Source organism: Daphnia pulicaria, chromosome 12, assembly GCF_021234035.1.
Source record: "Daphnia pulicaria isolate SC F1-1A chromosome 12, SC_F0-13Bv2, whole genome shotgun sequence".
NCBI lineage: Eukaryota > Metazoa > Arthropoda > Branchiopoda > Diplostraca > Daphniidae > Daphnia > Daphnia pulicaria.
Genome location: NC_060924.1, coordinates 2,578,876 through 2,606,586, shown reverse-complemented (window position 1 = coordinate 2,606,586; position 27,711 = coordinate 2,578,876). Strand labels below are relative to the sequence as shown.

The window sequence follows — 27,711 nt, the reverse complement described above, 5'->3', positions numbered from 1 at the left end:
ACACTCGCGCCCTAATAAATAAAATAAAATTTCGCAACGCAAAACCGACACAACATCTAAATCAAATATGAACTTGACACTCAATGCGGTTCAAAAGAGAAAGTAGTGGATGATGTCAAGAGTTTAAAAAAAAGGCCAACTGGGGCCTTCCTGCCACGATTTCCCAAAACGAATGCGTCTTTTACTGTGTGGTCAAAGGCAAATATTTAGAAACAAGGACATCTTATGACGTTCATATACCAGTGTCAAGGGCGTTTCACTTTTCTCGTCTTCCTTTTGTTACGGTCGCCTTCCATAACTTTGACAACTGTGGCCATTCTAGACGTCAAAAGTCTTTTGGTAGTCGTCGCAAACGCAGCACATTTTTTCGTAGTCAAAAAGATGCGTCTCTTCAGTCTGTTCTTCACGTTGTTGATTCTTTTGGCGGCCTGCACTAGTTTGGAGATTAAGAAAACCGTTTTAGACAAAATTCCAGGTGCTGGAACTGACGAAATGCGAATTGGAAGAGCACCGAATCGCAAGTGTCCTCGGCCAAAGCAATTGGATCTACAGGGAAATTGTCGCCAACCTTGGGGCCGCTGAAAATGTTGAGGTAGATAAATTTACATTTAAAACTAACCCTAAATTTCTAAAGTTTCAAATATTTCCAATAATTTAGTTTTGAATTTCAAAATGGATTGGATGACAATATTGGAGTCGCTTCACCTACTACCCAGTTATATTTACCCAGCACTGAATACTAGCCAATATTTTAACCTCATACTCTTACTCGTCGGAATATTTTCTGAAAATATAACGAAAATTTGTTATTTATTTTTTAAATTTAAAAAAGGTCGATTATAAGTTTCCATGAAGCGGCTGTAGGTTCCATAAATGGTGCGTGCCATTCCAGGCCAAGGATTTTTCAAGCACATTAAGGCACCTGTTATATCATTATTGTCTTTCAACTTCTCCCCCTTTGCAAAAAAGATTTTCATCCAGGATGAATTTGAAAAAAAAATAAATATGAGACATTACCTTTTCTCCTATATAATAACCGGCTAGATTCCGTACATCGGCATGCCGGGTGGAATTTCTGATCCGGGGGCTGAGGGTGTTGAACTGATGCAAATGCCTCCCGTTTCCGTTTGCCAGCACCAAGTGTCCACAACGGCGCATTTTTCTTTGCCCACTACTTTGTTATACCAGTGCCAAGCCTCCACATTAATGGGTTCACCCTGAGAGGAAAATACCGTTGAAACGTGATAATGTTTAATTAGACACTTAATTAGCAACGAACCCAGAGTGCGGAGAGAGCTGAGATCATATTTTTCGACATGTTGGTCGCCGTATTTCAATAATAATGGAATGGCGGTAGGAGCTGCATACAATTGATTAATTTTTAAACGCTGGACAATCTCCCAATATCGACCTGTTGGGTAAACGAGTTGTTAAATAACGTCAACATATAAGATTAAATGAATAAATCAAATTGAGACCTGGTTATATGTTGGCGTGCTCTCGAGCAAAAGAGTCGTGACTCCGTTGGTACACGACGTAAGAATGGCCCGATCCAATGGTGATCCACCCATATGTCCATCACGCTACCAAAAATGTCTCCTTTACAATCGATAACTATTTAAACTGTGCGTCAACGACGCAAAAAGAAGATATAGCCAGTGTGGGAATGAACAATCCCTATCAGGATTTCACGTGCTGCCGGATGTGTAGAGCAAAAAAATTCGCCGTTAGGTTAATGTAACAGTTCAGAGTAAAATTAATTATTTAAAACCAACCTCATCGAGATTGACGTCAAGATGAGGTGACGAAACGACAGGATTCCCTTTTCTTTTTAACTACGAGAATATTTGAACAGTCGGACATTTTCAAGCTGGTGTCGCAACCGATTTCTTCAATTCAATTAATTTGCCACCTCGGACCCCTTATTCGTCAGCCGGTCAGCAGTACATGTAAATGAAATTAAAATAATGAATACCGTCGTTGATGCGACTGGCCAACGCGTCCGCACTGCATCCGGCAAAGACTATACGGAATGGACCTTTTTTGCAATCCTTGGGACTGTAGAGAATTCATTAACGTGCTGTAAATTTCCCAGCCAGCATGCCCAGCAATCAATTAAAATTAATGTTTTATTTACTAAGAATTTGTTGTGATGTTAATATCCAAACCGTAGGTGACCCGCTCCTCTTGTCCAGCAGGTTCGTCTTTTTCCCAGCTGATGGCAACCCGGCTGATGGGATCCTTTTCCTTATGGCGATCGACGCAGTTGACTCCAGGGGAATTCATAGTAAAGGGTTCAGGCTTCAATCTGATCTAAAAATAAATGTTAATTCTCTCATTTTACTCTTTTGCACATAAATTGCATTAAATCTAACAAACTTAACTACATGCGCAATAAATCCACCCATTGCTGGAAGGATAAAACATTGTCGGGACTCACGACCAAAGTCCCTCCCAGTTTGAACGTCTTAATCAACGTCAAGGCAAATAGTGACTGATATCTACTATTACATAACTAGACACTGTAAATGTTTATCTTTAAAAAAATCGGCAGCTTACCACTTAAAAAATAAATAAAATTATTCAAACTAAGTTGGTTGGTGTCACTCTGGCCGTCTATTAGCATCTCTTGAAATGCGAAGTGGATGTAACGAATTCCCATCAATGCCGGCCTTGGATCAAACCAAGAAATTACAAGATTCAAAATTTCTGTAAACAGATTTTTGTACATTTGATTCTTCTTTGTACATTTTTTTCCCTCTCTTTACAAAAATACACAACAACAGACATAACAACACATAGGACAGAAAGAGTGCCAAACTATTTCTTCTGCAAATTATCTAAATTCACGCTAGGCCACTATGGCGCTGTTTTCGATTACGTTGTTTTATTTTCTTTTTCTTTAAAAAAAAAACCCAAAACTATTTGCAGGTCATTCGAGTCAATAATTGATATCCATTTGTTGTTTTTATTTGTCTGTTTCTTTCTCTGTTTGACCAATCCGCATGGTAATCCCCGCTTCAATAAACGGTAGATTGTTCACAGCCACGTACAAAAACAAATAATACCATGACATTGAACTGACATTTAAAAGTTCTTATCGAAAACTTATCTTCTTATTTACAGACACAAAGAACCGTTGTTCTCCATTTATCAAGTGTAACCTTTAAGTTGGACGCCGGTTGAACGCAACAACAGGTCCAACAATATGCCAATAAATTGAAACGCCCGTCCAGTTGGAAAACACAGTAAAAAAACACAGTCTTATTTTCCAAAAGCTAAAGAATGGCGGGGCATTTTTCTGTAGTTTCACTCACCCAAGTTGTTTTGCTGTTGGTTTTCATCTGCTGGACGACGAGTTCGACTGGCGCTGCCTTTTCTTTGGAGGAAGAATTCCTACAACTGAAGGAAAATTATGTAAGAATTTATCAAAATTTCTTTTTAATGCGAGACGCTTCTGTTGTCGTTTGTTATTTTTAATGTAATGTTATTTCATTTGCCAATAGATTCAAATGAAACAAGTTGTGAAAAGTTTGGAGGCCAAAGATGAACAAATGGAGGCGCAACTCGAATTAAATGTAAGTCTATACTGTTTAGGTAAATTCAGACTTTCACTGCGGGTAATCATTTCCACTTTTCTCTGACAGAATAAACTAAGACAAGATTTGGCATTGAAAGTAATCCAATTAGAGGCCAAAAATGTCCAACTGGAAGTCAAAATTGGAAAACTGGAGGACAAAGTTAAACAACAAGATTCGCTTATTAAAAGTTGTTTTTCACGAGAGAAAAATGAACGCACAGCAGCAGCAACCGACTTTGTTCCAATTGTCAATAATCCATCGGCTGTTTCCATCAACGGACTGCCGTCTTCATGCGCGGATCTCAAAAGCATTGGCCACACCCTGAACGGATTTTATTCCGTCATAGGATCGGTGAAAATGGAATCCGTTTACTGCGATTTCACTAAACTACCTGACGATGCAGGTAAACGTTTTAGATTCTCACGAATTAATCAATTGCAATTATCTATTATTTAATTCTATAATTAATAAAAAGGTTTTCAGAAATGGATCGGATACGCCGACGTCAAATCTGCGCCGGTCCATTTCTACGTCCAGAGAGAATCTCAATTTAACCAAACACAAACTCCGATTCCGTTCGAGTTGGCGCGGGTGAACGAGGGAAACGCCATGGATTTGACAACGGGGAAATTCACGGCACCGCGACCGGGAATTTATTTTTTCTCTTTCGCGGGAACGGCGTATCTTAAACCTTCATCTACTGTTCAGTTTTCTTCTAATCTTTATTTGAACGGGAATATGATCGGGTCTAGTTATGTTGCAGAGAATAACGACCCCGTTAGTCGATTTAGTCCGTTGACCCTTCAGTCGACGCTGAACTTGAAAAAAGGCGATCAACTCTGGATGGAGATTGGTTATTCAGCCTCGTATTTGTATGACGACAGTGCCCACCGCACCCATTTCACGGGTTTCATGTTGGAGGAGGAAATTGTGGCGTCCATTCGAGATTTCGGGTTCCACATCCAAAATGCGCAAAATGAACGTCGCCATTTTGTAGAGGGAAATTTTAAGGGGGAAGGGAAGATAATTCATTAAGGAGCGGGCATTTCTTTACGAAAATTTGTCAGTGTATGCAACTTAACTTACTAAATACACTTACCAAGTTGCAATGTTCTATTTGTAAAAAATATGTAGACGTTACAAGCAAAAAACCAATTTTGATTGTCAGATTTACAAAATGCAGGTGGACTATAAATGAGAGAAAATTCATTTGCCCTTAATTCACTTACGGACGAAATTTTCCAAAAGTTCTTTTTTAGATGAATAACCATTTCAATTGTGCATTCGTCCATTCGTGTGTCTATCTCTATAATCAAGGGCATGGGACGTGAAAACTAATTTTGATTGCCAGATATAAAATTTGATTTGATTTTTAAATTTTAAAATGTCGCTTGAAATCGTCGCGAAAACGATGCGTCTACACATCTCGCTTATCTTTAAAGGCGTATTTCACTATTTTAATTTGATTAAGCTTTAATTATTCCTTCTCAAGAATGGAGGGTTGGAAGTGAGAAAAAATTAGGGAATGAGAGGAAATTCGATCGTCTCTAATTCGTGAAGGAGCGGGCATTTCTTTACGAAAATTTGACTGTGGATGCAAATATATGTGTTGTATTCAAAAACAAATTTTCTATTTTCTATCTGCGAAAATGTAGACGCGACAAATAGAAAACCAATTTTGACTGCCAGATTTACAAAAGGCGCGTGACACTAGAAATGGGAGAAATTTAATTCGCGTTTGATTCGTTAACGGATTGGAATTTTTTCAATATTTTTCCCCAGTTTCATGTTTATTATAGTTGTGCATGGCTGAACGGGGGACGTGAATCCTCCAAACTATTTAAAAATTTCTCAATTTGTTTTCTTGTCGCAGCTCGAAATGTAATAAAATCATAACGAAAAAGAAACTCTTTTAGTGCCTAAGTATCTCGTTTATCTTTGGTGATTGAATTGAATTGCGTTTCACTTTTTCGGTTTCAATTTCCAAAATTTGAAATTTGAATTTCACCCGCCGCACCCGCATGAAATGGACAGACGCGCCATCTATTCGCACGGTGTGAAAATGACGAAAAAGCAACGGCCATTTAAAAAAGAAAGACCAACATTTCAATTTTAATTTGATCAAGTCGTGTTAGCCAATTTAACGATTGCTAATGCGAATAGGGGCAAGTGATCAGTCGACATTTCGCAATTGAAATTAAAATTTACAACAGGTACAAAAAAGTTCTTACCTGCTGCTTCCATTTTGATGAATGTTATCGTGGTGTTGGCTCTGTGAGTGGAATTTTCTGCATTTTGCCAAAGTGCCAGGAATGGTAATTCACGGTCTCTGAGGGCTTAATGGTGATGAACTTATTCCTCTGACTACGTCGATTGAAGCATATAATCAACTCGGTCTGCAACACTGACAGACTAACTGATCAACATTCAACAGACGAATTCAATGGGAAGCAGTGATGCCAATTTATGAAGCTCGACTCTGCATAAATAATCTCATAATAAATAAATGTGCTGACAAAATAGTCTTTGGTAAATGTGAAAAACTGCTGTCAGGGTTGTCAGAACTCAGAAGTTCATTTCCCATTATCTAATATTGCTCAGAAAAAATTTAAGAATTACATAAAGAAAAATTTTATTCTTCCATTCTGTGGAAGTGGAAAACTGATGAGAGTATTTGGTAAAATCTCGATATAATTTGAACCTGAGTTATAAAAACTTAAAATTGTTTTTTTTTTTTACAAATTGAATCAATTTTTGAAACTGAGTACCGGTACCACCATTCAAATGCAGATTGAGCCACAAGCTATAACGTTTACAACTTGCGGTTTTTCAACTCAGGAAAATTGTTTCTAGATACTCTTAAAGTGAACACGGCAAAGTCAAGTTAAAACGAACAAATACTTTCCCTTTATTTCTAAAAAACTATTAAAATACAAGAGGAAAAAGTATAGAAATAATTGTAAAAAAAAAATGGAATTCAGGTGAAAGTCGTCCCGAGAGAAACGAAAAATAAACAGTATTTAATTGCGAGCTATAAACCCTTTAAGCAAAACAGTCACATCTTGTGAGTTTTAGCTTACCTAAAATAAGAAACTAGCGTTTAACGATTACGAAATCGCTCCAGTAAAACCCACATACGTCGCATTCGCGAAATGCAGAGAACTAAAATTAGGGCCCATACGACATGTCGTAAAACTTTACTCGCAATAGGAATCAATAGGGCCCAATATTTCTTTACAATAATTGTCGATAACATCAATAAGGAAGAAAATGGCAGATTGCAATTTATCTCAGAACATCTGTCGTCTGCAATATAATTGCGCTCCAATTCTGTTGCGGTTTTAACATTTTTTGACGTGTACTGCGCAATTCTATTAATCGAAATAGAGCTATTAAAGGAGGGTCAACGAGATCCAATTAAAAGGGAAAGTCGTTGAGAGAACAACGAAAAAATTCAGAGAGAAAAGTATCATAACACACTGTATAAGCATATATCAATAAAGATAAAATTGTAGAACGGAACGCTTTAAAAGAAGACGGTAGGCTTTTATCGGGTAATTTGGCGATGAGAAAGCAAATACACGAGGAGAAAGAAAATGAAAAACTTTCCACCACAAAATCATTCAGCCTTGGCAGCCGCGTACTCTCAAGTCCCGCCCGGAAATGTCTGGGCCGTCATCTCCTCACCTGTAGTACAAACTATATACGCGGGCGGATAGATATATAAGGCAGTTGTGAATGGTTAACAAAGTATCAGTTTCACCAGTTCTATTCCCTTCTAAACAACAACATGCAATTCCAGGTAAATTCAATACAGCATCCAAGTTAAAAGTCCGTTTAACTTACATAACTGAATTTTTTCTAATAATTTCAACCTTAAATGTGCCTAAATAATAAAAGTTAATTACAATTATTTTTCGTCATTTAGTTCGCCATTATTCTTGTATTGGTCGCTGTTGGAGCTTTCGCTCAGCCGCCGTTACCTAAACCACCCGGTTACTCACCTGCTCCCCCGAAACCATATCCCACTCAAAGTTATGAGGTATAACAAATCAGTTCAATCATATTTTTATCTGCAATGAAAATAATTATTCAAATTCAAATCAGCCGCTGATGCCGTACAGTTTCGGCTACGCTGTCAGCGACGGCCCTAGCTACAACAACTACGCCCATCAGGAGACGGCAGACACGAAAGCTGTGACCGGATCTTACCGTGTTTCCTTGCCCGATGGCCGAACTCAGATCGTCACTTACAAGGCCGATGATAACGGATACGTCGCCAACGTCAAATACGAAGGACAGGCCAAGTATCCAGAGAATTACAGCAAACCGAAACCCGCCTACCAACCGGGCCCACCACCACCGCCGGCATACAAACCTGCAACTCCAATTAAACCTTACAAACCTTGATTGGATCAATCTTGAAAGTTTCCGCCCTTTTCTCTAGATATAAATGATCTGGTTTTTGTTATTAGTTTAGGAATATTAGCGATGAAACTGAATTATGAGATTATATTTTGCACATTGATTTGTCATGAACATGAAACTGGTGTTCACCAAGCAGATTAGTCAAAACAATAAAATTTTAAAAAATAGCTCATGGAAGTTATTCTTACATTTATAAGTCTGAAGGACAGCAGACGACTCCTTTAAAGCTCTCATAAAACAACATATTGCAAGATGTTGTCTCTTCATACGTCAATCAACAATTTCAAATAGAAAACCGGATGTAGGATTGTTTTCCATCTGGTGATTGGAGACGTTCCCAGCTGATGTGGACATCAGTCCCATGTCGGATTTCGTCTCCTTCCGGCCAATGTATACACTCGAGTTCTTTTTCTGGATGATTGGCCACTGGATTGACAGCAACTGGTGGACTAGAGCAAACCACCGTCTTGGATGCGTTCGATTCCAAACTGAGTTCTTTATTTGCTGCATCCGCACAATGGTAGACGGAATAGAGAAAGAGCGAGGATTCGTTGAAAGACAATTCAATGCCGGCTATCATCTTTGGATCGTACAACATCCGCGATGGCAGGATTCTCTCAAAATCCAGGCTACGGTTAACGACAATCGCAGCAAAACCTTTGGAATTTTCTTGATTATTTTCAGTTCGATTGTACACGAGCTCATAGTTTTCTGGCGCAAGCTTTTTCAAGCTGGAAACGTCATCTTGAATTATTCCTTGGATGAATACGACTGCAGTGTTTCTGTTGTGAGGCTCCGACAACAAACCTCTTAAAGTATCGCGTAATCCTTCGTGGTTTATTTTCTTGAAATGAATCTGAATGCATTCGAGCTTCTGCCATGGACGATCCTGAATTTCTTTCCAAATATCTGTTGACGGTGGAGTAACTTGATGGCTTCTACTAATGATAATGACTCTCTTGCTCACATCTGTGCCTTGGAGAATTTGGCGATAAAGGAAACTATCGCCACTCTCGCAAACGATGATCAACAGTTTAGACGGTCCCAACTCCAGCGTCTTTTTCCATTGTTCCATTTGATTCACATCGTTCATACGATTAGAAGAGACGACCAAATAACTGTCTGGTTGCTTGAAATCTTTTAGGGTCTCCAGTACCGAAAACACTTTGACTGCCGTACTTCCGGGCGAAGTTGAACTGACACCCAAGAAGCGCAGATTGTTTTTCTTAGTACGGCACAAGAATTGTTTTAGCTCATTAATCATTTGATTGCCCTTTAATTCGTATTGGCAGTAAGCTTTGCGGAGATGATCCTGGTAATCGACAGAAAGTGTTGTTAAATTGATTGAGACCATAGTTTGTTCGGTATCTTCTAGTATCTTCATTCCATCTTCGGAGGAAAGAAACTTTTTGTAGGTTAAGTTCCACACCGTTTGAAGCATGTGAAGTCCAAGTAACTTGAAATGCTGGCCCACCTCTTTGATAAGAATTTGATCCAATTTCACTACGTTGGGCGTGTCAACAGCAAAGACGAGTTTATCGAAAAATTCATCAATGTCTTGGTATGTCACTCTTTGGGGTAGTAAATCAACTCGGGTGGCGGCGTTGCTTATTCCGCCAAACTTATTGCTCAGTTTGAATTTCCAATTTTTCAAGTCCGCTTCACCGCCTTTGAAGTTGCAGATAATTTGGCGCAGTTGGGTTGCTCCGGGTGATAAATTCACGGAATCTAAAAAATCTTCGTGAAATTTCTTCGTGTTCAAATCGACGACTCGTTCGTTGACTAAAGCGACGTGATAACGCTTGAAAACGTCTTGATTCAACGGAATAACTTTGTTAAATTTACCGTGTTCACGTAACTTGTCGGCCAGAAAATAAATATCCGACCAATAATCACTGACCGTCACTTTCTGTCGCAAGTGCTCCGTAATTTTCAATTTGTAGCAAGCAGGTTTTTTACCTCTGGAGAAATTTTCGAAAGTCAAAATATCTTCGGGAGGGTTGACGGGCGCCAATCCAAGTCCATCCTTCATTAAACTGTTGACGTCGAAGCCAACGTTGGTGCAAATGATGCAGTCCTTAATTTCTTCTCCCGTTCTCTTGATCTCCATGAACGATCGGAAATATTTCGCCAGACAGAAATCGCCTAAATTGCCGTTGAGCAGTTGAATTCCGGTAATTTTGAATGTCTCGTCTTGTTTGTACTTGGCCTGGACAAACCGATATCGCCAGTTTTGATTGTTATCGTTGGAAGTGTCGACTTGGTACTTGAAAATCAAGTCGTCAAATATGCCACCCAATTCAGACATTTCAGTTCCCAGTTGGAATTGGTATCCCTTGCGAATGCCACGAATTAAGAAAAGCATAAGCAATTTCGATTGGAATACATCACTGGCGTGCCTGATGGGTGTATGTACCGACGGACGTGAGTTCTGGCGCTTAACTGGGCGAGGGTTGAGTTGCTTGACCTCTTTTGGGAAGTGCTCTGAAAGGATGTCTTTGACTTCCGGCCGTTTGTTGGGATCGACGGACAGCATTTTGAGTAGCAATTGTTTCTAAGAAATTGAAATTGTGAATGTAAATTTGATTTCATTTTTAAAAAGGTTCATTCTTACTATGTTGGCATCCTGCAATTTAGGTGGAAGCTGGAAGGACTTTAATTTGGAAATTAAATCTATTCGTTCAGAATCGGTTTTGAACGGACCCATTAGCAGTTCGAAGAGGATGATGGCCAAGGCATAGACGTCCACTTTGTGATTGTACGTATTGGATGATTCCTGCTCCGGGGCCATGTAAGGTTTTGTGCCGATGTAGAGTGTTTGATTCAATCGATCAAATTTATCCCATTGTCTCCCTTCACTGCTTGTCGTTGGCGAACTTTCACCCGCTGTTATCCTTTTGCTCAATCCAAAGTCGCCAACTTTGATCGACCAGTCAAAATTAAAGAAAATGTTGCTTGGCTTTAGATCGCGGTGAACTAATTCCTGAATAGAATTTTAAAAATTGACGTTAGTTTTAAAATCATTAATGGACATAATTACCAGACTATGTAGATACTTGACGGCTGATAGAATTTCACGGTACATTTGGTGAACGTTTAATTCGACGGGCTTCCGGGTCTTTAACCACTTGGCCAGATTCTCTTCCCGACACAATTCCATCTGGATGTACAGGTAAATGTAGCTGCGACTTGTTTTCTTCGGCACCAGTTGCTCGGCAGCCAACGACACCAAACGGAATAATGAACTACTCTGACGTGAACTCTGCTGATCAGTCGGTTCCGACGAGAATATTCCACTACTTCTGCTCACACTTCTTTTTAAAGGCGATACAGATTGCTGTTCTTTCGGTTCTCTTGACCGAGATGGTGTTACGCTTGGATTTCCGTAGCGCTCTTCCGCTTCTTTAATCCGCCTGGAATCGAAACTAGAAGCGTCGTCCAAATCAGCAGACAAGTCCTCATCTGCGTATCCCTAAACACAAATAGTAGCTAGAAAGTGAATTCATATTATTCTGGGAACGTTTTAATATATTCATGTATCCTTACCTCTGCTGCATCCTCCCATTCCGGCGGAGGATTATTCTCCCACCAGGCATTGTAGTAAAATACGATATTACGATGTTTTAAGCCGGACAGCACCTATTTATCAAACACATTTTAAAGGATGTAATTGCATTGCATTGCATTGATTCAAAGTTGATTACTTCGACTTCTCTGGTGCTGAATTGTGCCATCTCTTCATCGTTGGCACTAAGTTTAATACATTTGACGGCGAATTTCTTCTTCTCCATCTTCTTTTCAGCCACATAGACGTGACCGAAAGCTCCTTTGCTAAATAATTCGACATGATCGAACTCTTCCAGAAAACGGGACTCAGGTGACCTGTCCAGTGGTGGTCGGGAAAACAGCTGGTCCAGCGAAATCAGATCACTAAATGACAAAGAAGGTTTTTTGGTGATATTTGCGAAAGGCATGGTTTATGGTTTTGAGCAAAGGAACACAATTTCACGGTACGCAGCACATGTTAACCGAAATTTTGTTTTTCATTATGGGTTGCATTCTGACACTATACACTTGCAATGATATCGAATTGAAAGGACGAAAAACTATACGAAATAATCTTTTCGATTTAAGCTGGTGCTTATCTACGGGCGGAAGTTCGTGACGTCACCGGTCACCCGCCTTCATATCGTACGATTGTGTTATCAGCATTGAAACAATACGGTGTAGGATCTATGTTTGTGCCGCGGAAGGAAAATCTTTTTAGTTTTTTCGAGCAGACGTGTGCGTCCGAAATTACCAATCTAAGATTCCAAGGTTACTGTTTAGAGATAAGAAGGAAAGAAAGGCCTATGTTTCCCCAAGGTCTTTTTCGCTATATGGCTGAACTTGACAATCAAATTATCTTTTTACTGGCAAGGCACACACATGTGTGAATACAAATTTTAATAATCTAGAATTGAGACTCAGTCACTGACCTACTATGTCTAGAAAATGTGCAAGGAAATGTGAAAATTTCAAGTTTAAATATCAACGTGATTGTTTCCCACGCAAACTAGTGATTTTCTTGCAAGAACAGTGGAATGATTTGCTGACAAACAACTTATGTCAGTTTCACAACTTTGATTATTAAATGATTTTCAAATTCAAAAATTTTTGAACTTTAATTGATAAATGCAAAAAGAAAATGGAAAATGTTGTAATCAAAAGTTGTGATTATCAAGATGTTTTTTTGGCAAATCAACACAATTGCTTGCCAGATTGACTTTCAACATTTAAAATATTCTTAGCAATACAGTTAATTATTTCAGATTGAAATATACCTTCAGCTGTGTTTGGATGTGATCATTCCGTTTTGGTTTTGATCTTTTAAACTAACGTCCATCCGTCACATTTTCTAATCAAAACAAAAGCAGACGACACTAACGATGACTACGACAGACGACTACCAAAAATCTCTTCCCTCTCTAAATTCAAACCACAAAAACAATGAAAAAGCTAAAGCGGTTTTCTGGCTCGTGGAACGAAATTGGCAATCAAATTATCTTTTTTTATTGGCAAGGCACACGCATGTGGGAAAACAAATTTTAATCTAGGATTGAGACTCAGTCACTATCCTACTAAATCTTTGCGAAAGTACAACAATTGAAAGAATAAGGTACAAAGTATTTACACAAATAAACGATAAACTTGGTAGCGTACAAATTTGAGAAATGTGAGTGGGTGATTCAAACATGGATGCAAGTGGGTAAACGAATCAATACTGTCAGCGGTGTGTCAGGAATGTTATCTCAATCCCATTACTTTCGGTCAGGAAAAAATCGGCTGCCTTACAGATACTTGGCTTTACCAACTCCAGATCCCATCACAGCGTAAGGTGCCAATGCGATTGCGCTGTACGGGAAGGCGACGTTCAACAGGAACTCGAGCGTGTAAAACACCGACTCGTTCGTTTTCGGGATAGCGACGTGGGCAAGTTCAGCTCCGTAGCCGAGGGCAAGACCCAAAATCATGGTGACAATTATTTGGACTCGGGTGAAGCTCGTTCTCTCTGTCTGGGTAAAAAATCTGTTGGAAATAAAATCGATAAGTAACTGATTCAACGAGCGGGATATTTAAATTTGAAAATTACTTTGATGTTAAGCCGAGGCCAAGACCGAAAGCGGCTCCGCTGTAGCGGGTGAGACTGTAGAATGGAGTGGTGTCAACGTGAATGTATTCCCGTTTGGCACACCACTTGTAGGCTTGACTGATGGACCAGGCCGGGTTCCTTCCCGTCAGCAACAGGAACGAGTAGGTGCCGACGGCGCTGGCCAAAATAATTGAGGCGACTAGAAGCCATTGGCTGCGCTTAAGGTTCAGCCACTTTGACGAGCCGTAGATTTGATGGGCGATAGAAACACCCAAAAAGAGACCGAGAGCGCACTGGTGGGGAAAGTGGGCGGCGATGTACATCCTCGACATGACGATGAGGGTCTGGATGACGACGAATGCGCCCCATAAAAGTTGCGTCGATTGTTGTTTCAATGAAGCGCTGCAAATTGTTATCAATCAAATTGTTGTAACAATCAGCTCATTCTTGGTTGGGAATCAGGATTCTCTTACCTCATTTTGGACGGTTTGACGACACGGTCGATGAATGACTGGACAACGACGTACCAGGCGGCGGACATTGCCATCGAATGTCCCGATGGCATTCCCGGGCCAGTCTCGCAAGTGGATCGGTACTGGAAGATTTCGGGCAGGAGCGTCGTCGAGTTGTAAGTGACTTCCATCTCGTGAACCCACCAGTAAGGACGGTCACCGTGCATCAACCTGTTGAATTAAAACATAAAATAAATAACCGTATTCGATGTGTAAGGTAGAGGTTGACTCACCATTTCAAGACTTGATTGAGCCACTCGACGACAATGATGGTGCCCAATAATTTGATACCGATGGCCCACTGAAGAGCGAAGATGATGGGGAAGTAGATGGTGAAGACGTATTTTGGATCAAAGACTTTGGAAACGTCCATAAAGAAGCTTTCTCCATCGGGAAACCTTGATCCAATAAAAAAAGCAAAAAGGTCAATTACATGCTGACTCAAAATTTTACAAAAATTAATTTAGCTTACGATGATTGGAGAATACTGATGACGTCGATGCCATAGCTGTACATGGGCTGCAGTTCGGAAGCCATAGTATAGTAAAAAGCTTATTCAAGCTGAGATTTTTCTGTTAAGAGAAGATGTTGACTGAGCAGCTCTCAAATTCGAATTGGAGTCCGGTATGATTTTATCCGCTTTTATACACGACGGCGAATGCGGACAGAGACGGCCGAGCCCACTTGTTGACTCGTTAATAGCTGCCCCGGAGCTGTTGTTGTTTACTCGTTGTTGACTTGTTGTTTGTCTCTCCCGAACCCTGGTTTTTTTTCCTCCCTATTTAGAATCGCATAGTTACAACGCCTGACGCATCCTTTTTCGTCTATACCTTGGCCATTCGGTCCATAGAACCTTTGCTACTTAACTTTCACATTAAAATTTCTTTTATGGTCTAGAAAAACATTTCGTGACGTCAGCCTCAGCCAAACAGCAGCAGGCATCGAATTTCAATGAGCTGCGCATTTATTACTGGGCTGCATAACATGTGACGTCATTTTTTCCCGCCTTTTTCATTCGCCAAGAAAATAAACTATCTCTAATGCGACCCACATCGCTTTGGAATTAAGATCGGGATAAATGCTGATTTTTTGTTTGCGTCCAAATTTTAAAAATCAACTGGCGAACTCTGCACCTGTTGACTTGTTATGGGCGAAGGTGTAGATTTTGGACTACGGTACGAACGAAGCAGTAAACACCTTATTTTGTTTTTTACCTTTCGCCGACATTTTCTCCCTTTGATGCTTTTAATTTAGGACGTGAATCCCACAACGCGCTGTTCACGTGGCCATCACCTGCACACAGGTTAGGCCGGTCCGTGCTAGTGATTTTCCCGACATTCGGGATTTCTTGTGACACATCTGTCGCAATTTTGTTGTTCACATCCGAACACTTTTTCCGAGAATTGTGGATAATAATATCGGCACCGAATCGTGTAAAACAATCAGGAACGAAATGATGGGTCGTCGAAAGTTCCTGTTACTAAATCTGAAAATAAATGTTATGTTTAAATGTTCTTATATCAACTTGAACTCAATTACATTTTAAAATAGAACAACCTAAATTAATAGCGATAATCGTGGAATTATAAATGAAACATTAAAAACTATTATCTAGCTGCTTTCATTTGCTTTAGTGACACGACGCCAGGTTGCGGATAGGTTTACGTAACGGAATCTAAATGCTATTAGGTTTTATTCGGTTTTATTTGTGGGGGTTTTGTCTCAACGAGGAGTTGCCGGTGTGGAGGCAGGTCCCTCTTATAGTCAGAAAATTTCTAGTTTTGCTTAAAGTGTTTAAAGTTCAAATATTTTTCGAATTTGATTGTTTCCCCACAGACAAATTCGGCCAAAGTTATAAGGTAAAAAATCGGGCCTCATCTGCAGTCAAAAATGAGTAATTTAATGACCCTAACTGAGTAAAAAAAAAACCGCAAGTGCCAGTCAACCGCCAAGCTTAGGAATAATCGTATCCCGTACTATTTCACGATTTCTAATAAGCCAAAAAATAGTAAAAAAGTAAAATAGAGAAACAGTTTTCCTACCTTAAAGCCTTGGAAATACGGCCAGGCATCCATCCATCCGAATCCGATGGAATCCACCAGGCGGGATAGGAAAAAGGGGGTCCTCATGAATACACCCACACTCACATGGGTGTACAGGAGGACATTTAAACAAAGGGGAAGAAGAAATCTGTGACTCGATCCGACTTCCGATACCGGTAGGATCATCACTCAAACAGGATGCTGTTTATCTAAATAAAAAATAAAAAATGGCTCATGGAAAATATTTGCAGAAACAACAAGTAAGGACAAGTTGAAACGAGACAGTAGGTAAACCCAAATTTTTAGTGAATGGAAGAATTGAAAATCATTACCCAATCGATGAGACTGTTGCTGATGACAGGTTGAATAGCAGCACATGTAACACTTTGCATATCTTGAGGTTATGATGGCTGGCTCATCAGGACTCAAACCTACACAAAGGAAAAGGTTACATAATGCAAACAAACTGCCATGCATTGACAGGGGGCACATATGATAATTGTTAGTCAGGACTCTAGTCAGTCTGAATCAACATTTTACCAATTTGGAACCGGTTTAACTCTTCTAATTTATCTCCCATAATCATTCCATTTGTATTAGTTTTAATTACCTGCCAAACAGATTGGAGTGGAGAGCATGGAGAGCCATGACACCAGCGTTCACACGACGACCACATTTTTATAATTTTAACTTAGTTTCCCTAATATTTTTCGTCCGTTTCCCAAAACGACAACGTGATTGTTCTGTTTTCTTTGAAATTTCAAACAGTCTCTTTTCGAAACCTGTAAACACATGGAAAGCAGACGAAACTCAATCTTCTAATTAGCTTCTTAAGATATCGATATAAATTTAAAATCGACCCCCCTCCCCTTAAATTCAAACCGCTCAAAAACGATAAAAGTGGTTGTTTCCGCTCGACATCCGCTGAGCGGATCAGGATTATTTAGTAATAGTTCATCTCATTAAGTTACACTGAGCCCCTCTACCAGTCAAGAAAAAAATTTGCACAAACCCACAGAAAATTATTTTTAGACCAAAACCGCCATAATAAGACCCTCCATGACCCTTTTAGAAGAGCTGAGATGGAATAAGAAGGTTTATTCAAATGAGATGTCGTTCTAGTGGATGTTGCGCAAGACTGAGTCACGAAATCAATTTTGCAACACTCCCACACTCGCCCACGCTACTCTGTCACGTGTTTAAGACGTGTTGATCCATTTGTTACTGATTGATCAAAAACATGATGTCTTCGTTTAATTTCGTAAGCATTTATAGATTTTTTACCGCAAGTAAAAAAAAGAAGCCGACAAAAGACAACGTTTGCAGATCCCGCATTATTTATAGTTATAAAAAAAAATCAAGAAAACGAATAGAAATTAATTTGAAAATCTTTATTTGTAAAATTCACGTATTCAACATACGATAATACGAAGATAGTATACATTTGAATTTAGTAAAATGACCTATTTTGGCGCTTCAACAACAAGAAAATTGATCGCATATACAGTTACACATTACAGACTTATATAAATATCACCAATCTGTCACACAAGAAAGATTCTTCACCTCGCAGTAAACCAATTTGTTATAAAAGATACTATTCACAAAATTATAGGAAGACACAAGCCAGCTTCATCCTAAATTTGTCGGAATGGCTGTACAAAATGGGAGCATCAGACTAAACAAGTAATTGATTGTCCAAGACAGTCATTCAATTATTTTAAACAAATCACGCGGTCGATTGCACACGCCGACTAATATTGCGCGTGTGAGGTATAAGCTTCTTTCTCAAAGCTTCTCTTCATTTCCTGTGTCCTACTTACAATGATTTCACTTTTTCTGACCAAGATCTCATCACGGCGTAAGGTGCCAATGCGATTGCGCTGTACGGGAAGGCGACGTTCAACAGGAACTCGAGCGTGTAAAACACCGACTCGTTCGTTTTCGGGATAGCGACGTGAGCAAGTTCAGCTCCGTAGCCGAGGGCAAGACCCAAAATCATGGTGACAATTATTTGGACTCGGGTAAAGCTCGTTCTCTCTGTCTGGGTAAAGAATCTGTTGGAAAAATAAGAAACGAATTGATAATAAGTAACTGTTTCAATGAGCGAGAGATTTAAATTTGAAAATTACTTTGATGTTAAGCCGAGGCCAAGACCGAAAGCGGCTCCACTGTAGCGGGTGAGGCTGTAGAATGGAGTGGTGTCAACGTGAATGTATTCCCGTTTGGCGCACCATTTGTAGGCTTGACTGATGGACCAGGCCGGGTTCCTTCCCGTCAGCAACAGGAACGAGTAGGTGCCGACGGCGCTGGCCAAAATAATTGAGGCGACTAGAAGCCATTGGCTGCGCTTAAGGTTCAGCCACTTTGACGAGCCGTAGATTTGATGGGCGATTGAAACACCCAAAAAGAGACCCAGTGCGCACTGGTGGGGAAAGTGGGCGGCAATGTACATCCTCGACATGACGATGAGGGTCTGGATGACGACGAATGCGCCCCATAAAAGTTGCGTCGATTGTTGTTTCAATGAAGCGCTGCAAATTGTTATCAATCAAATTGTTGTAACAATCAGCTCATTCTTGGTTGTGAATCAGGATTCTTTTACCTCATTTTGGATGGTTTGATGACACGGTCGATGAATGACTGGACGACGACGTACCAGGCGGCGGACATTGCCATCGAATGTCCCGATGGCATTCCCGGGCCAGTTTCGCAAGTGGATCGGTACTGAAAGATTTCGGGCAGGAGCGTCGTGGAGTTGTAAGTGACTTCCATCTCGTGAACCCACCAGTAAGGACGGTCACCGTGCATCAACCTATTATTTTGAATCATCTATTAGAAACGTCCAAGAATAAAGTTATAGTGAATTTATTCGTTTACCATTTCAAGACTTGATTGAGCCACTCGACGACGATGATGGTGCCCAATAATTTGACGCCGATGGCCCATTGAAGAGCGAAGATGACTGGAAAGTAGACGGTGAAGACGTACTTGGGATCAAAGACTTTGGAAACGTCCATGAAGAAACTTTCTCCATCGGGAAACCTAAGCCCAACAAAAGTTCATTAGCTGCCAATTCTGCGCTATTTATCTATTTCGAAAAGATGAAACTTACGAGGATTGGAGAATACTGATCAGATCGACGCCGTAGCTGTAGATGGATTGAAGTTCAGAAGCCATGCTGGATTTTAGCGGGAGCGCGTTTAGCCGGTGATTTGGTGATTGGTTGTGTAATAGGGGAGCTGTTGGTTGATCAACTGCGGGATCGTGTTTGAAGTTGGATGTTCTGCGCGCGCTCTTTTTATACACGAAATGGAGAGGCGTGTAAGTGTCATGCCCACCAACGGCCGTGAAAGTCGTTACGGCATCCACACGGACCGACCGACCGACCGGAGAATAAAAGGCTCTGGCCCACTTGTTGACCCGTCCCCCACCCACCCACCAAACCTCCACCCAACTCCCGCCACCGGTTGTTGTTGTTGTTTTCCCCACTTGTTATTGACTTGTTTTTCTCTCCATCCGATGCCGATTCGTTGCTAATCTCATTTTTTCTGGTGTGTAGCGGTTTCAAGTCCGGCGGCTCTCCGCTGGCGAATGCGGGAGCGATGATTCGTTCACGTGAACATCACGCTTGTTTTTCACTCAACTCGGATGATAGCTACTTGTTTCGCAGAAGGCATCAGCAACCATCACGGATTTTGGCATATTAGATTTCATTGAACTCTCTTTCCTCACCATAATCGCTTTCGCGCCACACTGTTCAAAAACAGACGCCCATTTCCAATTGGCCGAGGCCAATGAATTCGCGTCAGGACTCACTGAACCATCAACATCTTGTTATTCGTTTAAAATAAAATGATTTACCCATCGTCCCATCAAAATCTACCCACAAAAATCTGTTCAATCAAATCAAATTATTCCGAATAACAAATTTGGTTTAGTCATAAACTTTGGCCTATGTTGTTTGTGGAAACAATGAATCAATATTGAACGTACCGTTATGAAACCGGACTTTGAGTTAAGTCATTGAATAAAAAGTGCGTAAACAATTTGATTTGATAAGGATAGTTGGAGGGGGGAAACGCACAATCCCTTCACCTCGTTTGTAGTAGGTGTAGAGGAGATTTCTCCCGTGACCGTGTGCTGTGTAGCCCACCAGTTGTTCACGTGGCTATCACCTGTGCGCGGTTTATTATACACAGGACATGGCGGCCGCTGGGACTTTGTTTCGGTGACCATCACCTTCGAATTGTGGGTGCCATTTGCTCTACCCCACCACCGGCCAACGTCATCAGTTGTTGTTGTTTGTTTCAAAATTTCTAGGTTGACTGGACGATCCTGTCCAATCGCGCATTGCTATAAAAGGAAGCACAGAAAAATATCTAAAGGAAAATGTAGGAAAACTGGCTTTTATTAGACTGACATTTTATGGGTTTGTTTACGCAAAGTTTGCGAGTTCGGGTCTCCCCTGTGGGCGCCATATATGAACAGTCAAGGTTCTTTCAACTTTTTGGTTATTTTTCTCGTCGGGATATTCCCAATCATTTCGCGATTTGAAATTTGGACATTGTTTTTTTCTTTTCAAAATTGGCGCTGAATAACAAAATAGTTGAACGAATTCTTTATCGCCCAGTTGGCCCTGAACAGAGCGCAAACAAACAAACGAGAAAGGAATAGGATCGAGTCCTATTATAGATTAACACGCTGAATAACAAATTTAAAATGGAACAGAATCGAGAGGCTTATGGCCTTTGACCGTATAGCACAGCCTTAGTAACTCAAAGCGTGTCTGCACGCTACCTTATATCAAAACGGGTCTATCCCGTTGGTTTCAAAATGCTCAAAAACAAAACAGAATAAAACTAAAATAAAAATAAATGTTCGAAATAGAAGGGGAGAAAAACATCTCGAGACAAACAAGTTTGTTATTGAGTCTGTAAGAAATCTAGAAATCGAATACCGACAAAAGATATCGACCATGCATGCATATATATGGGACGTTGTACCAATAAGATTATATAGTACTAAACAGCAATAATAAACTGCTCGGGTTATGTGACGAGATATATCAACCGCCCAATTTGATACCTCCGATAAAGACGAAGGTCGTTTTCCCCAGATCTAATTTATGTTTGCGTTTAAACATGTTAGTCCTGAATTTTTGATAGGACGAACATACAGTCACCAGCTCCCTCCAAATGATAATCACGATGAGGTCCATGCATTTCTAACGAAGGGATTATGAACTATGTGGACTGTGCGGGGTGATCTCCAACCGCAGGGGAGGGTACCTTCCGGTAATTGAAACTGCTGCGCTTAATCTTAATCCTAATTGTTTCTCGTGACAGACTGTCAATTCTTAAACGGTAGAGAGACGGCAGCCAACGGATGCGTTGATTGCGGTCTGCACTTTCCTCCGCCATCCGCCAGGTTATAATCCGACTCTTGAGAGACGTTAAAAGCATCAGAGACTTTTGTGTGTGTGCTCCTTCCTTTTCTTTTAATACCGCTGCGCAGTGCACGAATAATAAAAGAGCTGGAAGAAAACCATCCAGTAGCATGCTCAGGATCCCGGAAGGTATAGATCTTCACAGGTCGAATATGGTTCGCCCGCACAGGATCTTTGCCAGTCATTAGCGTCCGGGTCAACCTTCCGGTCTTGTTTGCTCTCTGAAATAAAATGCTAGTCATCAAACCTCTACCCAGTTACGGCTGTTTGATTTGTGGTTTCAGGTGTTTCTCCAGTCAAATGAGCATCCTCCATTGGTATACCTAAAATTTGTTTGAAACAATTTCCTCCGATAATTTAGTAATAATTGTTATTAAAAACAAAAGGAAATATTGGCATCACGCATTCATCGCCTCCGCACCAACGTCTTCCGTCAAACCGAGTCCGGCTGAAGATGACCCATCGGTGAAGAAGCGACCGGAACAAGTGTCGTCTAGTCCGACGTTGGATTCTCAGCGCACAGGATCGGCGGTGCCGCAAACACCAGCACGTAACCCACTGACGTTACTGGTTCAGTCTAGACAGCCGAGCCGATTGATTGCAACTTTCAAGGATAAAAACATCACAGCCGTGCCTCCCGGAAGTAAAAATTGGTCGGTGAGTATATAAGATAGCAACACAGTAAAACCAGTTTCCGGCCATTTGATGAAACTAGAAGCCAAATCTGTTCGTTCCGTCTGTCAAACGGCCTTGACTTGATAGCCAAAAAAAAAAATTATTTGTCAATTAGATTAATGAGCTACGACTGACTAGAATAATTTTGATTTGTTTGAATTTAGTGCACTCAATGCGGCAAACAATTCCGGCGCTCTAGCACGCTAGCGACGCATCGTCTAATTCATTCCGGAGTCCGCCCCTTCAGCTGCCATTTCTGTTCCAAGAAATTCTATCAAAATTCTGATCTCAAAAAACACATCTTCGTTCACACAGGTTCTTTAAAAAAATTTGTTTTCGCCCATCTTCCTTTATTCATTTAATTCGCCGCGATGACTTGACAAAAATTGGTGTAATCTTAAATTATCCGACAGGTGAAAAGCCTTACCGATGCATACAATGCGGTAAAACCTTTAGCCAATCATCCAACTTGTTGACGCATCAACGAAGACACGCCGGAACTCATCCGGGCCGTCGACGCGTAGCCACTCAAGCGACTCAACCGCAAGTCTACAGTTAAAATTTCTTTAAAAGATTAAAAAAAAAAGGAAAGCGTCGCAGCAACAACTTGAAAGAAAAAGAAAATAAAAAGTTCCGGCCTTTCACCCCAATTGTGAGACAAACAAACAACTAAATCAAAAACAAAAAATCCAAGCGTCAGAGACCCCATTCGACTTGTTTTGATGTTGTTGTTGTTGTTTACTTGGTCCTTATTTGGCGATATGTGCAAAAATGTAAGGGAAGGTTACGCAGGTCTCTCTCTCTCTCTTTTGTTTGCGTCACAGAGTGCGCGATTCTAACCCAAGGCAACAAGTTGTTTACAAAAGTTTCAATCTTTTTGGCTCGGTGCCCATTTTCAAATAAACAAGACCCCAGAGCGCGTCGGATCACCAATCCTTTTTGTTATTTAAAAAAAAAAACTTGTGTGAAATACTCAATAAATTATTGAAATTCAAAACTTTTTATCGAGACTGACGCCAACACGGTGTACTATTTTTCTTTTCTTTCATTGAAATATTTTCCACAGCGGTCGAATTTATAACAAAAACACGCTGAAAAGAAAAACACGACAATTAAAAAGAGTAGACATGAACCGAGAGAGGGCTGGAAGTGGCACATTTAAAACAACAAAAAAGCACAGGACCTTTTTTGAGAATTGATGAACTCAGCAGAGGCAATCAGGGACTTTTGATGTGATAAGACGTCATATTCAACCTTGGCCTCTCCAACAAACTCCAGGAGCCGGGGCATCAGTCTCGTTGGATTCCTCTTCTTCGTAATCGTTTCGGATGTTGTTTTTAATTCTTACAATTTCTCTGTCTTTTAACGGCGATCGGTTTTACCAATGCCGCGCTTGCCGGAGTAAAGATGTCTGGGCATCTTGACTGCAATGTGTCGATCGGCTTCACCAGCCTTACCGAATTGATTCATCTTGCCCTGCGCTTTGTGACCCATCTTCTTGGCCTTGGCCTTGAGCTCAACGTTGCGGATGCCCGACTGGTCGCGCGGAGTGACGCGAGACGACGAGCTGACGCGTCCGGCAGAATCGGCGCGGGCCTTCTTGATGGGCGGACGGCTGGCCGAGCGCGATTTAGTGCGAGAGAAGTGAGCGCCACTCTTGTTGCTCATGTCGACGCCGAGTTCCTCGAACTCGGAACGCAAACGGCTGACGGAACGCTCGCGCTTGCGTCCAGCGCGGGGCATCACGGGGGCACCTCCGCTGCGACCGATACGACCCTCGATGGCGATGATGGCCTTCTTCTCGCGAATCTTGCCAGCTAACCGGTGGATCTCCTTCTCTTCATCGTCCATCTCTTCTTCCTCCTTTTCGTAGACTCCGGATTCAACCCGCAGCTCTTCCTCGCGCTCCAGCTCCTCCAGCTTGGCCATGATGTCAGGGTCGATGTAGTCGGCGATGTTCTTGCCTTCCCAGAATTCAGGAATGACGTCGTATTTGAAGTCGGCCGGTAGGTCGTAATTCTTTTTCAAATCCAGCGAGTAATCGTCTTCCTGCTCAACCTCGAGATCGCGTTCCGTCTTCTTTTTGATCTTGGGTCCCTTCTCCAGACGTTTTTCAATCACCTTCTCGGGCACGAAGGCCGGACGTGTGCATCCGTCGCGAGGTTTAGGCAGAGCCACGTGCAGTCGGTTGAGAATGCCTTCCACCTTCTTGCTCTTGATCTTCACCTCGATTCTGTGGGACAGCAAGCGTTCGCAGGCTTCCGTTTTGACATTCATCACTCCTTCTTCGCTGAATGTCGACATTTCCATAACGGGGATGTCGTCATTAATGAAACCTTGAATCAAGGCCTTTTGTTCAGGATTCAGCTCCTCCAGACGGATGACATCTGTCTTGTTCAGCACCACGAGCAATGGCTTGTTGGCAAAGAGAGGCTTGATGCTCTCAAAGAGTGCCACTTGCTGTTCAATGGTGTGGCCACATTGCTCTGAAATGTCCATGACGTAGAGGATAGCAGCTCTCAGATGGGCCAAGGCAGCAATGGCCTGCATTTCAATGGTGTTACGATCTTCGAGAGGGTGATCCAAAATTCCTGGGGTGTCCACCACCTGCCAACGCAGGTAGCGATGATCAGTATGCCCAACAAAGAGCGACTTGGTCGTGAAAGCGTAAGGCTGGACTTCAACATCTGCCCTAGTGATCTTGTTGATGAAGCTGGATTTGCCGACATTGGGGAATCCACAGATAAGCAGTGTCCGGGTATTTGGGTCAATGGAAGGCAGACGGGAGAGATGCTGCCTGACCTGCTCCAGATATTGAAGACTCTGCGCTTGCCTCTTCATGATGGTGGCCATGCGACCCAAGGCTGCCTTCTTGAGCTGCTTGCAGCGGTACAGGGAGTCACCGTACTTGAGAAGGCGGACATAATCTTTGGAGACATTGTCAATCAAATGCAGGGCAATGTTGATCTGACCAAGAGCTAATTTGTAATGATCCTTGTCGTAGAGAACATTCATCAAATCAGCATAGAAGGGATGAATATCGTCCAGCTTGGGGAAATCGGTCAGAATGGTGGACAATTTGTCATGAAAGGTCTGCTGGGAAAACTTGACTTTGCGCATGTAGAATTGACGGATACGAGAAATCTTGTACTGCTTGTGGACTACAGTTGGCGTCTTTCGTTGGGTTTTCGACAAGACGATGTCGATAAAATCCTGTGAAGTTAGCGAAACGTTAGCTGGCCCATCCGACAAGTAATGAAATATTTGCGTTTAATTTACCTTCGCCGTCGGAACGATGACAATCTTTTTGAAATTGTATTGCGACGTCATTTTGTTGATGGTAAGAGTGTCGCACTATTGAAAATTACACTTTTTTCAGAGAAATTCTCTGAAATATTCAGCAATGGCGCAGCCCACTGCTCACACGTGCAACGAAAAGAAAGAAGACACAAGAAAATCGGACATCTAGTGGTAGACTTTTATTCTCTTACTCTTTGCATCACTAGCGGCATCTATCAACATAATCTGCATAGTATTTGAATCGAGTTTTTTAAATTTTTTACTATTCTTTTGCATCAAACTTACTATTCATGTATTCAAAGATTAAGAAAAACAAAAATAAGGATAAATGTATTTACCGTTTACTTCATTTCAGCTCGAATATTTAGAAACGAAAGAAAAAGCTTTTATGCGGGAAACAAAATATACCACGATGGGGCTCAACCACGATATTTAAGTGCATGTGAATCCCCGCTCCTTATCGTGCTTGTATATAATACAAAACAAATATTTGCACAACAGAATTTACAGCCAGGATCCAAAATTTAAAATGTCAGTTTTAATCAGCGGGTGAGTTTTTCAAATAAGATAATGTAATGTAAACTCGATGTAGTGTTTATACAAGGTATAAGAAACCGAGTCCTATAAAATACGACGCAATCGTGCAACGCAATAGCTCAGTCTAAAAATTTGTGTAAAAAATGTCTCGTTTCTCAGTCGGTGTCAGTTTGATATTCATTTTAGGTTGCGGCGCGATTTGTTCTTCCGCTTCTGCCACCTATTCCTTAGAAGACAAATTGAAAGAATTAGAATCGAGACTCGAAACGAAAATCGATTTATTAGAGTCTAAAAATAGAGAACTTGAAGAAAAGGTGACGCAACTGGGGACCCAATTAGAACGAAATGTAAGTTTCTAAACAGATTTATCTTGTTCTTTTTTTCTCCAATAGATTAAATACAATTTGATTTACACTAGAATGAAAATAGAGACGAATTGGCTTTACAAGTTGCTGAATTGAAAACTAAAGTTCAAGAACAAGACAAAGTTTTATCTGCCCTATTGAGAGAGAAGAATGAATGGAAAGCATCGCCAGCCGATGTTTCGATCAGGACTAATCAATCACCAGTGGCTGTCAATGGATTGCCATCTTCGTGTGCAGATCTCAAAAGCATGGGCCACATCTGGAACGGATTTTATTCCGTTATGGGAAATACGACGATGGAATCCGTTTACTGCGATTTCACTAAACCCCCAAGCGATGCGGGTAATTTAGATTATTCTGCTTATATTTTCTTGTAATCATCAATATTTTTTTTTATTAAAATTTTGTTTTATGTCTTTTACTTGATTTCGAAAAGGTTTCCAAAAATGGATCGGATACAACGGCGTCAAATCAGCACCCGTCTATTTCCACGCTACGAGATATGATAAATTCAACACAATGGGACTCCCAATTAACTACACTTACATACCGTTGAACGTAGGAAATGCTATGGATGGGGCATCAGGAATATTCACGGCCCCACGATCGGGAATTTATTTCTTCGCCTTCACGGGACAGGTGGAGTTTCCAGCTTCATCCTCACCTGATCGTGTAGTGTTCCAAGTTATGCTTGAAATTAGTGGACTGAGTGAAGTCGGGAGGATTGCAGTTACAGAAACCAACACCATAGCTTATCATAGGAGTTTACTAACTCTTCAGGCGACGGTGAACTTGAAATCAGGTGAACAAGTCTTGTTGAGGATTATCAACATTGATCCAGGAACTTATTTGAATGGCGACGGTAATTCCTGCACCTTTTTCACCGGTTTCCTGTTGGAGGAGGAAATTGCCGCGTCTGTTTAAATTCGCGCGTTTTTAAATTCATTTTGGCGTCAGCAAATCAATTGATGAATGTGAATTGACGAATAAAAATGCTTACTTTGCATCCAGATTTTTGTTTCAAGTCCGTATTAAATTGCTTATTTGTTTACCAACTGCAAAATAATAGGCGCAACCTAACTACAGATTTTCCCTACCCCATACGCATGCTTCTTATTACGTAATCCCATATGAATTGAGCCACAGAATTATTTCCATGACGTTTTCCTGGTGAAATTTTTAACTGTTTA

General features: G+C 41.0%; 11 protein-coding genes across 14 annotated transcripts in view; 5 read left to right on the top strand and 6 right to left on the bottom strand.

Moving 5' to 3' along the window:
- Positions 1–2,469, bottom strand: part of LOC124316496 — a 37,116-nt gene extending 34,647 nt beyond the window's left edge. The window contains exons 1-2 of one of the 3 annotated variants that reach the window (XM_046782480.1): positions 2,138–2,469; positions 1,976–2,058 (exon numbers count right to left, since the gene is read on the bottom strand). The gene's annotated coding sequence lies outside the window, so the exon portion shown is untranslated. Of the gene's footprint in view, positions 1–1,279; positions 1,669–1,975; positions 2,092–2,137 lie in introns of those variants that run through there. The other 2 variants (XM_046782481.1, XM_046782482.1) reach the window with 2 other exon arrangements.
- LOC124316136 (sporulation-specific protein 15-like) overlaps positions 1–27,711 on the top strand; it is a 610,960-nt gene that overhangs the window by 115,129 nt on the left and 468,120 nt on the right. The window contains exon 13 of the mRNA XM_046781891.1: positions 8,219–8,228. The gene's annotated coding sequence lies outside the window, so the exon portion shown is untranslated. The remainder of the gene's footprint in view (positions 1–8,218; positions 8,229–27,711) is intronic.
- Positions 1–27,711, bottom strand: part of LOC124316145 — a 411,551-nt gene that overhangs the window by 331,071 nt on the left and 52,769 nt on the right. The window lies entirely within an intron of this gene.
- LOC124316761 lies at positions 3,297–4,616 on the top strand. The gene is made up of 4 exons (XM_046782709.1): positions 3,297–3,417; positions 3,507–3,578; positions 3,648–3,984; positions 4,057–4,616. Exons 2-4 carry the CDS (start codon positions 3,513–3,515, stop codon positions 4,614–4,616), a joined length of 963 nt encoding a protein of 320 aa, XP_046638665.1. The 5' UTR covers positions 3,297–3,417; positions 3,507–3,512.
- On the top strand, positions 7,332–8,176 carry LOC124316578 (adhesive plaque matrix protein-like). The gene is made up of 3 exons (XM_046782597.1): positions 7,332–7,383; positions 7,510–7,623; positions 7,689–8,176. Exons 1-3 carry the CDS (start codon positions 7,372–7,374, stop codon positions 7,989–7,991), a joined length of 429 nt encoding a protein of 142 aa, XP_046638553.1. The 5' UTR covers positions 7,332–7,371; the 3' UTR covers positions 7,992–8,176.
- LOC124316130 lies at positions 8,074–12,974 on the bottom strand. 2 transcript variants are annotated; one of them, XM_046781878.1, is made up of 6 exons: positions 12,833–12,974; positions 11,714–11,939; positions 11,556–11,648; positions 11,050–11,481; positions 10,624–10,992; positions 8,074–10,563 (listed from the first exon to the last, which is right to left on the bottom strand). In XM_046781878.1, exons 2-6 carry the CDS (start codon positions 11,798–11,800, stop codon positions 8,293–8,295), a joined length of 3,252 nt encoding a protein of 1,083 aa, XP_046637834.1. In that variant the 5' UTR covers positions 11,801–11,939; positions 12,833–12,974; the 3' UTR covers positions 8,074–8,292. The 2 variants fall into 2 exon arrangements, with proteins under 2 accessions (XP_046637834.1, XP_046637833.1); XM_046781877.1 differs by lacking the exon at positions 12,833–12,974 and having other exon boundaries at positions 11,714–12,039.
- Positions 13,039–14,785, bottom strand: LOC124316387 (glucose-6-phosphatase catalytic subunit 1-like). Its single transcript, XM_046782303.1, has 5 exons — positions 14,626–14,785; positions 14,387–14,551; positions 14,115–14,324; positions 13,642–14,043; positions 13,039–13,577 (listed from the first exon to the last, which is right to left on the bottom strand). Exons 1-5 carry the CDS (start codon positions 14,688–14,690, stop codon positions 13,340–13,342), a joined length of 1,080 nt encoding a protein of 359 aa, XP_046638259.1. The 5' UTR covers positions 14,691–14,785; the 3' UTR covers positions 13,039–13,339.
- Positions 17,572–19,480, bottom strand: LOC124316388 (glucose-6-phosphatase catalytic subunit 1-like). Its single transcript, XM_046782304.1, has 5 exons — positions 19,311–19,480; positions 19,076–19,240; positions 18,801–19,010; positions 18,328–18,729; positions 17,572–18,252 (listed from the first exon to the last, which is right to left on the bottom strand). Exons 1-5 carry the CDS (start codon positions 19,373–19,375, stop codon positions 18,015–18,017), a joined length of 1,080 nt encoding a protein of 359 aa, XP_046638260.1. The 5' UTR covers positions 19,376–19,480; the 3' UTR covers positions 17,572–18,014.
- Positions 21,663–23,474, top strand: LOC124316536 (zinc finger protein 271-like). The gene is made up of 4 exons (XM_046782537.1): positions 21,663–21,961; positions 22,031–22,301; positions 22,484–22,634; positions 22,733–23,474. The coding sequence occupies exons 1-4, from the start codon at positions 21,876–21,878 to the stop codon at positions 22,876–22,878; spliced, it is 654 nt and encodes a 217-aa protein (XP_046638493.1). The 5' UTR covers positions 21,663–21,875; the 3' UTR covers positions 22,879–23,474.
- On the bottom strand, positions 23,318–25,776 carry LOC124316202 (GTP-binding protein 4-like). Its single transcript, XM_046782005.1, has 2 exons — positions 25,599–25,776; positions 23,318–25,532 (listed from the first exon to the last, which is right to left on the bottom strand). Exons 1-2 carry the CDS (start codon positions 25,647–25,649, stop codon positions 23,682–23,684), a joined length of 1,902 nt encoding a protein of 633 aa, XP_046637961.1. The 5' UTR covers positions 25,650–25,776; the 3' UTR covers positions 23,318–23,681.
- LOC124316429 lies at positions 26,218–27,703 on the top strand. Its single transcript, XM_046782368.1, has 3 exons — positions 26,218–26,503; positions 26,575–26,863; positions 26,958–27,703. Exons 1-3 carry the CDS (start codon positions 26,300–26,302, stop codon positions 27,443–27,445), a joined length of 981 nt encoding a protein of 326 aa, XP_046638324.1. The 5' UTR covers positions 26,218–26,299; the 3' UTR covers positions 27,446–27,703.

What these genes read in the sequence shown, in the direction of transcription:
- LOC124316202 (XM_046782005.1), bottom strand. Translation starts at nt 25,649, where the DNA reads ATGACGTCGCAATACAATTTCAAAAAGATTGTCATCGTTCCGACGGCG. An exon ending in TCATCGTTCCGACGGCGAAG is followed by an intron (nt 25,533 to 25,598) that starts GTAAATTAAACG and finishes CTAACTTCACAG; the next exon opens with GATTTTATCGACATCGTCTT.
- LOC124316578 (XM_046782597.1), top strand. An exon ending in ATCCCACTCAAAGTTATGAG is followed by an intron (nt 7,624 to 7,688) that starts GTATAACAAATC and finishes AATTCAAATCAG; the next exon opens with CCGCTGATGCCGTACAGTTT.
- LOC124316536 (XM_046782537.1), top strand. Translation starts at nt 21,876, where the DNA reads ATGCTAGTCATCAAACCTCTACCCAGTTACGGCTGTTTGATTTGTGGT. An exon ending in CAAATGAGCATCCTCCATTG is followed by an intron (nt 21,962 to 22,030) that starts GTATACCTAAAA and finishes TAAAAACAAAAG; the next exon opens with GAAATATTGGCATCACGCAT. An exon ending in ACACATCTTCGTTCACACAG is followed by an intron (nt 22,635 to 22,732) that starts GTTCTTTAAAAA and finishes ATTATCCGACAG; the next exon opens with GTGAAAAGCCTTACCGATGC.
- LOC124316388 (XM_046782304.1), bottom strand. Translation starts at nt 19,375, where the DNA reads ATGGCTTCTGAACTTCAATCCATCTACAGCTACGGCGTCGATCTGATC. An exon ending in ATCAGTATTCTCCAATCCTC is followed by an intron (nt 19,241 to 19,310) that starts GTAAGTTTCATC and finishes TGTTGGGCTTAG; the next exon opens with GTTTCCCGATGGAGAAAGTT. An exon ending in ATCAAACCATCCAAAATGAG is followed by an intron (nt 18,730 to 18,800) that starts GTAAAAGAATCC and finishes AACAATTTGCAG; the next exon opens with CGCTTCATTGAAACAACAAT.
- LOC124316761 (XM_046782709.1), top strand. Translation starts at nt 3,513, where the DNA reads ATGAAACAAGTTGTGAAAAGTTTGGAGGCCAAAGATGAACAAATGGAG. An exon ending in AGGCGCAACTCGAATTAAAT is followed by an intron (nt 3,579 to 3,647) that starts GTAAGTCTATAC and finishes TTTCTCTGACAG; the next exon opens with AATAAACTAAGACAAGATTT. An exon ending in TAAACTACCTGACGATGCAG is followed by an intron (nt 3,985 to 4,056) that starts GTAAACGTTTTA and finishes ATTAATAAAAAG; the next exon opens with GTTTTCAGAAATGGATCGGA.
- LOC124316429 (XM_046782368.1), top strand. Translation starts at nt 26,300, where the DNA reads ATGTCTCGTTTCTCAGTCGGTGTCAGTTTGATATTCATTTTAGGTTGC. An exon ending in GGACCCAATTAGAACGAAAT is followed by an intron (nt 26,504 to 26,574) that starts GTAAGTTTCTAA and finishes GATTTACACTAG; the next exon opens with AATGAAAATAGAGACGAATT. An exon ending in TAAACCCCCAAGCGATGCGG is followed by an intron (nt 26,864 to 26,957) that starts GTAATTTAGATT and finishes GATTTCGAAAAG; the next exon opens with GTTTCCAAAAATGGATCGGA.
- LOC124316387 (XM_046782303.1), bottom strand. Translation starts at nt 14,690, where the DNA reads ATGGCTTCCGAACTGCAGCCCATGTACAGCTATGGCATCGACGTCATC. An exon ending in CTCAATCAAGTCTTGAAATG is followed by an intron (nt 14,325 to 14,386) that starts GTGAGTCAACCT and finishes TTAATTCAACAG; the next exon opens with GTTGATGCACGGTGACCGTC. An exon ending in GTCAAACCGTCCAAAATGAG is followed by an intron (nt 14,044 to 14,114) that starts GTAAGAGAATCC and finishes AACAATTTGCAG; the next exon opens with CGCTTCATTGAAACAACAAT.
- LOC124316130 (XM_046781877.1), bottom strand. Translation starts at nt 11,983, where the DNA reads ATGCCTTTCGCAAATATCACCAAAAAACCTTCTTTGTCATTTAGTGAT. An exon ending in AATGGGAGGATGCAGCAGAG is followed by an intron (nt 11,482 to 11,555) that starts GTAAGGATACAT and finishes ATTTGTGTTTAG; the next exon opens with GGATACGCAGATGAGGACTT. An exon ending in TCAAGTATCTACATAGTCTG is followed by an intron (nt 10,993 to 11,049) that starts GTAATTATGTCC and finishes AATTCTATTCAG; the next exon opens with GAATTAGTTCACCGCGATCT.